At 46.1% G+C, this 7585-nt stretch overlaps 1 protein-coding gene across 1 annotated transcript; it reads left to right on the top strand.

Moving 5' to 3' along the window:
- Positions 1-2367: 2367 nt before the first annotated feature.
- On the top strand, positions 2368-4410 carry LOC145823520 (uncharacterized). Its single transcript, XM_082923024.1, has 4 exons — positions 2368-2497; positions 2625-3473; positions 3555-3653; positions 3862-4410. The coding sequence occupies exons 2-4, from the start codon at positions 3363-3365 to the stop codon at positions 4252-4254; spliced, it is 603 nt and encodes a 200-aa protein (XP_082779150.1). The 5' UTR covers positions 2368-2497; positions 2625-3362; the 3' UTR covers positions 4255-4410.
- Positions 4411-7585: the final 3175 nt, after the last annotated feature.

Below are 7585 nucleotides of genomic sequence, written 5' to 3'. Positions count from 1 at the left end.
TTCTGTAACGTATTAGAAATTTTTCTTGCATTCTGCTTGCACTCTGAACTCACGGTCTTATCACTTGAATTCCTGAGCACTCAGTCCATAAATTGATTGTGAACACACGGCACACATCGATTGAGGGTTGAACACGCAGCCCAACACACTGATTTTCTGAACACACAGCCCAAATTGATGGTGAACACGCAGCACACACTGATTGAGATTTGAACACGCAGCCCAAACACTGATTTTCTGAACACACAACCCAAATTGATGATGCACACACTGATTGAGATTTGAACACGCAGCCCAAACACTAATTTTCTGAACACACAGCCCAAATTGATGGTGAACACGCAGCACACACTGATTGAGAGTTGAACACGCAGCCCAAAACATTGATTTTTCTGAACACACAGCCCAAATTGGAGGTGAACACACAGCACACACTAATTGAGAGTTGAACACGCAGCCCAAACACTGACTTTCTGGACACACAACCCAAATTGATTGTGAACACGCAGCCCACTTACTGATTGGGATTTGAACACGCAGCCCAAACACCAATTTTCTGAACACACAATCCAAAACACTGATTTTCTGAACACACAGCCCAAATTGAAGGTGAACACACAGCCCACACTGATTGAGATTTGAACACACAGCCCAAATCGCTAATTTTCTGAACACACAGCCCAAAACACTGATTTTTTGTTTTGAACACACAGCCCAAATTGATTGTGAACACGCAGCCCACACTGATTGAGATTTGAACACGCAACCCAAACACTGATTTTCTGAACGCACAGCCTAAAATACTGATTTTCTGAACACACAGTCCAAATTGATTGTGAACACGCAGCCCACGCTGATTGAGAGTTAAACACGCAGCCCAAATCATTGATTTTCTGAACACATAGCCCAAATTGGAGGTGAACACACAGCACACACTAATTGAGAGTTGAACACGCAGCCCAAACACTGACTTTCTAGACACACAGCCCAAATTGATTGTGAACACGCAGCCCACTTACTGATTGGGATTTGAACACGCAGCCCAAACACCAATTTTCTGAACACACAGTCCAAAACACTGATTTTCTGAACACACAGCCCAAATTGAAGGTGAACACGCAGCCCAAATCGCTAATTTTCTGAACACACAGCCCAAAACACTGATTTTTTGTTTTGAACACACAGCCCAAATTGATTGTGAACACGCAGCCCACACTGATTGAGATTTGAACACGCGGCCCAAATACTGATTTTCTGAACGCACAACCCAAAATACTGATTTTCTGAACACACAGTCCAAATTGATTGTGAACACGCAGCCCACGCTGATTGAGAGTTGAACACGCAGCCCAAATCACTAAATTTCTGAACACACAGCCCAAATTGATTTTCTGAACACAAAGCCCAATTTGAAAGTGAACACGCAGCCCACTTATTGAGAGTTGAACACGCAGCCCAAAACATTGATTTTCTGAACACACAGCCCATAAATTGATGGTGAACACGCAGCACACACTGATTGAGAGTTGAACACATAGCCCAAACACTGATTTTCTGAACACACAGCCCAAATTGATTTTCTGAACACACAGCCCAGATTGATTGTGAACACGCAGCCCACGCTGATTGAGAGTTGAACACGCAGCCCAAAACACTAATCTTCTGAATGCACAGCCCAAATTGATTTTTTGAACACACAATCCAATTTGAAAGTGAACACGCAGCCCACTTATTTTATTTTGCACGCAGCCTATTCATTTTATTTGCACGTAGCCCATTCATTTTATTTGTACGCAGCTTACTCATTTTATGCTGAAACATGTGTTCATTCTGAATGCAGGTGACTTCTCGCACTGTGTGGGGGTATGGCTCTACCGCGGCGAGAGATTGGTATGCTGAGCACCCGGAGGCTGTCCGGGATTTGGTTGACTTAGCGGGGTTCGGGCCCTTCTGTACTGGGCTATCTCGTTGTCCTGCCAGGAGGACGCTGATGGCCGCCTTGGTGGAGAGATGGTGGGACACCACCAACTCTTTCCATTTCTCTGCCACTGGGGACATGACTATGACCCCTTTTGACTTCGCTGTATTGATCGGCCTTGATGTGGGAGGCTGGGCGATTCCATATGATGAGGACATGGGCCAGTGGGAGGCCGCTTGGATATATCTGCTGGGGGTTCGCCCGCCTGTTGACAGAGCTTCGGGGAGAGTCCGATACACCTGGTTCTCTTCCCATTTCCGGCGGGTGGAGATGGAGCCCGGGACTCCTGAGGAGGCGGCACAGTATGCTCGCGGCTTTTTGATGTTTCTCTTCGGGACCACTTTGTTTGCCAACAGAGGGAACACTGTTGGGCTTTATCTGTTGAGTGCCTTGGTGGACCTGTCATAGGTCAGGCGGTATGACTGGGGTGGTGCCGGCTTGGCCACCCTTTATTGCTACATGAGCGCGACCTCACGCGGACAGGGGGACTTACTTGGCGGCTATTGGAGAGCCTGGGAGGTACTTTCTGCCCTTTTGATTTACATTTCTGCTCCTCATTACCTGCACATCGCACACACGGCGCACTTTATACTCTGTATCATGCATTTTGCCCTCAACATTTCATATTCTGCTTTGTTTTCTACAGTTGTGGGTCTATGTATATTTCCCGACATTGGCCCCGGAGTTGATGGTAGCGGGACCTCTCATGACCCCGTACTCACTTGTGTTTTAAGGCCAGCACCGGCCAAGACCTCGGGAGTCTCTCCTTTACCTGCGACAGTATTTCGACACGGTGCGCTCATCGGAGGTACTTCAGAACTCTTAGTTCTTTCTGTTTTCATCTTTGATTTGTCCTGTACATCTTCGATTTCTGTTTGGTTTATGCACCTGTTATCTGCAGATTACATGGCAGCCCTGGGCGTCCTTAGGTGAGGATCTCCGATTCCAGTTTGCCGGAGGGTGGGGTGCCTTCCGGTACAGGCTCCTGTTCGAAGGGCCGGTTGGTAGGGCCTTTTTTTTGGGGGAGCGTTTCTTGCGTCAGGTCTGGGGGTACACTTCTCAGGACCCTCCCTCAGCACCCCCAGTCGATATGCGGATTGCTGATGTGCTCATTTCCCGGGATGTTGTTAATGCTATGCTGGGTACTGATGCTTTGCTATATCTTGAGGAGGGGGATTACGCCACTTACCGTCACACATACCTGATGCCTCCATTGACGGGAGTTCACACTCAGATGATGAGGCCTGCTGGTATGCCATCTTCGAGCTAGGCCCGGGCTCGGGTTGCAGACGCCCCTTCCACCAACAGGGCTGGTACATCTAGAGGTGGGGGTGGATCGGTTCCCCCGATTCCTCCGACTTTTCCTCATCCCGGGTGGCCGGACATGCAGACTGAGCTGATGGGGTGGCAGTATGGGACTACCTCTCCGATTCCGATCCCGATAGAGCCTCCGATGCCCGGTCATCGATATGTCAGAGACCCCGACTCGCCACCGGTATGTTTTACAGCTTTGATTCATCACTCAGATATTTGGACGTTCATTCCTTTAATGACACCCTTGCCTTTGCATCTGCAGCCCCCTGTTGAGTATATGGATCAGGTGCTCGAGATGGTAGCCTCACTTGAGGGGATGGTCCTGCGGAGGGAGGCACAGTTGTCTATCATGGGCTTCCAGGTACCCTTTAGTTTTCTAGCATTTATCATACTTCTGATGACATGCTGATTTCTACTGCATTGATAGGCTACTTGTGTAGAGCACATCTGACACACACCCCACTTGTACACTATGTTTACATGCACCCACTTCATGTAGTTTTTGCTTGTATCCGCATCTGATGTACATATTTGGACTGATGTATTTAATTTGAACTCTTTGTTCTCAGATGCCTCCGGTATATGCTCAGCCGCAGGCCGGGCCACCTGGGCCTTCTCGGGGAGCTGGGCCATCCAGGCCTTTTCACGGAGCTGGGCCATCCAGGCCTTTCCGGGGAGCTGGGCCATCCAGGCCTTTTCGAGGGGAGGGGTCGTCTCGCGGACGCAGAGCACATATTGTGGAGGAGGAGCCTGGTAAGGATGAGGAGATGAAGGTTGCAGACCGTCAGTCGGAGACATCTGCTGATGGAGAGGACGGCTCCGACCTTGGTTCCGGGAGTGGAGGCGAGGCTGAGGGGGATCCCGAGGAAGACGGCTCCGATTCAGATGATGGCGATGACGATGGTGACGGAGAGTCTATTCCGCAGAAGAGGACGAAGAGGGCCTCTTATTATTGCTCTTGAGAGCACAGATGCAGCTGTTTCCTGTTTTATTTATCTTTTTGCTAGTAGTTGTAGCACATTGTACATTATCGGACAGTTTTATTCTCTGTAAAACTTGTGCCTTAGTCTGTAAAATGTTGTAACAAGCGAGGCATGATGGGATGAAACAGTTTTTTGAAAAAAGTATTGTATTTTAAACTTTTAGCATCATATCGCATCATTCTACATCATAATGAGATTGAATGGAAATGTATATTGTGCATTTTGCCCAGTCAGGTAGTGAACCGACGCAACAACTTAACTTTCTAAGATATAACAAAACCTTAGCAAGTTTACAACTCGATAAACAAAACATAATAATGTTGACAACTCGATAAACAAGACTCAAACAAAAAGCTTAAACAAAGAGTAACAACTCAAAAACACGAAACACGACAGCTCGACAAACAACTCGATAAGCAAAACGACAACTCGATAAACAAAACAACAACTCGATAAACAAAACAACAAGTTGATAAACAAAACTTAACAAAACGAAGTGTACTCTGGACGATCTGGACAACGGAACGCATCCGAAACAGAGAGAAATAGAGGTCTTCGACACGTCCGTTGCATGGGAATGCTTGAAACTTTCTCTCGGAGGGTAAAACAGGGCCAAAGACACACATTGGAGCATGGCCGGCCACTTTTGGGAGCCGGCCGGCCAGATTTATTGCAGAGGGGGGGCCATCGGCCAGTTTTGAAACAAGAAATGGCCGGCCTGCCAGAAAAGATGGCCGGTCGGCCACTTAGCTCAGCAACCGCCCAATTTTTGACATTTGTCCCCCTGAATAGTGTCTTTCCCTCTTTAAAAGCCTTAGCTCCATGTTTTGATTCAATTCATCTTAGTTTTGCACAAAAATGGAGGCGTTTCTCATTGAAAATCTCACAGCTTGGACCGCTTCTCTAGATGGCTCGGAAAAGTTGAACTTCCAGGGTTTCGGCTTGAATGCACTATTCACACTGAGCCGCACCCCGCTACATCTCCCTTTCCTCCATGCCGCGGCGAGGTTTTGGAACCCAGTGACGCATGTCTTTAGCTTTGGCGGGCAAGAGGTATGTCCAACTTTTGAAGATTTTTAAGTTTTGATGGAGTCTGAATGTCATGAAGAGATCTTGCCCCAGTTCCGCTTTGGCCACGCCCAAGCTTTGGGGCGGATGTGTGGACTCACCGCGCATGACGCTCGATCTCTGATCTGTAATGGGGAACTGGATATCCTTGGTTTGATTTATCGCTTTTCTAACGCCGGTGACCGCAGCAACCATTATTGGCAAGGTTTCCGGCAACACGCCCTTTGCTTGTGCCTGCTGTCTCACTTTCTGCTTTTCCCGGGCTTTGGCGGATGTAGCATTCGTCTGATTGAAGTTGCTTAAGGCTTGAAAGAAGGAAAGAGCTGCATCACCATGACCTTGGCCGAGACACTGATGGGCTTGGATTCTATCTCTCGCCGGGAGACGACTAGATTTGCTGGGAGTCCACTGCTGCTGCAGGTAATGTTTCCCACCCAATCTTACATATGTATTTGCTCACATCACTCGGCCCTCAGGCTCGGTTTTTCTCACAAAACCCTTTTCTCACTTTTCACTCACCGTACATCTCTCTATTCTTTACTCTCTCATTTTTCCTCCCTCCCCAGGTATGGTTAATGGACAAATTGCAGGTTGTGGACAAAAAGCTCTGATTTTGTATGCTTGTTATTGTTGCTTAAGGTCATTTTTTGGTTGGGGGTTGTTTACCCCCCTCTTAGGCCTTGTTTGGCCTCATTTTGTGCCTTTACTTTTGAGCTTTGGTGTCATCTTATTTTGACCTTCCCACCACTAAAATCCATAAGATTTTTAGTGGTGGAGAAATGGTTTTGAAGTCTTGGATAGGGGAGGGACACCCCCCTCTCCTTGTGTCTCATGTGCTTGTGTTAATGGCTTAGTATGGTAGCATGTATGCTTGGTTTGTTTTAGCACCATTTCAGTAGGTATTTAGTGTTATTTTAGCATGATATACCTCTGTTTTAAGATGGTTTAGTCAGCTCTTGCATGCATCATACACTTGCCTTGCAATCCTCTTATTTGTCTTAACATACATCATGCACTTGGACCATCATGCTTACATGTTTTGACTTAACTTTAAGAAGTTTTTAGTCTTGTTTTATCATGCTTAAGCTCTGTTTGGTGTTGTCTTAGCCATGTTTGCCATGCTTTGTATAGCCTCCATGCATTCTAGCTTGTTAACTTCGGGTATGTGAGTCACTAGCATGCTTTATTTGGGTCATTTCAGTGATTTGGCATCACTTGTCATGATATTTCAGTCCATATTCCATTCTTGTATGCTTGCATTTACCATCATTTTAATGCTTTGAAGAGTTGTTGTTTTGTGCTCCATGTTTGGACCATTGCATATGCCTCCATGATTAGGTCTTTGGCATGCCTTCTCATTGGGTTTTGGGGCTTATTTTGGCGTATTATAACTCTGATTTTATTGGCCTAAGTCATGCCATATTCGGTTGTAAGAGGTGTAGTGCATTTGCCCTTTTAAGCCTTGTATGCGTCTTGTTTTGTGCTCACCTTTATAGCATGTTTTGGCCTCATTCCATGTATGTTATAGCCTTGTTTTGGTCTGCCCTAGGACTGTTTTGGGATGCCTTGGCCCTTTGGGGCTTGGTTGACACAGCCTTGAGGTAAGTCCTTTGGCTAGCTTTGAGCTTTAAGTCTATTAGCATGCTAGGCTTGTCTTGTTTAATTGATTTGGCATCATTTCTCATATGATTTCAGAGCATATCGTATTGTTACATTCTCATGTTTACCATGCCTTGCTCATGTTTGAGGATTGTGCATTGTTGCATAGTATTTAGACCAATATGTGTACATATCTGTTTCGCATGTTGGTACCTTTCAGTTTAAGTACATTTGGGCATGCTTGCATTCATGATATTTGCATGCTTGTACTGCATATTATTTGCGTGTGTGGTATATTGCATGATGCCTAGCTAGTCACATCACATAACATTGTTGTGTACTTGGCATGTTCATCCTACATTAGTTTGAATTGCACGCTTAGGTTGTAGCCTATTTGAGCATGTTTGTCATCTTAGCCTTGTGTACATGTTTGAGTCACATTACATTTTGACATGTTCATCTTGTATTGCATTACATTTCTATATTGTGTTGTATTTGGCATACATACATTGCATTGTGTTTGGTTTGGGGTGTCAAACCAAACACGAGGAGTGAGGGACGTTCGTACTTGAAGTGACGAAACGTGCCTCAATCCTTAGTTGCCGACGCTCTTGATGCAACATGATAGAGTGTGTAGCATTAA

The sequence above is a fragment of the Camellia sinensis genome, chromosome 4 (genome assembly GCF_055761805.1).
Source record: "Camellia sinensis isolate YWXY chromosome 4, ASM5576180v1, whole genome shotgun sequence".
Lineage (NCBI taxonomy): Eukaryota > Viridiplantae > Streptophyta > Magnoliopsida > Ericales > Theaceae > Camellia > Camellia sinensis.
This window is presented reverse-complemented; position numbering and strand designations above follow the sequence as displayed.

Bases quoted from the DNA above. Each gene is read 5' to 3' on its own strand.
- LOC145823520 (XM_082923024.1), top strand. From the start codon at position 3,363: ATGCAGACTGAGCTGATGGGGTGGCAGTATGGGACTACCTCTCCGATT. The intron at 3,474-3,554 runs GTATGTTTTACA...TTGCATCTGCAG, and splicing joins GAGACCCCGACTCGCCACCG to CCCCCTGTTGAGTATATGGA. The intron at 3,654-3,861 runs GTACCCTTTAGT...CTTTGTTCTCAG, and splicing joins TGTCTATCATGGGCTTCCAG to ATGCCTCCGGTATATGCTCA.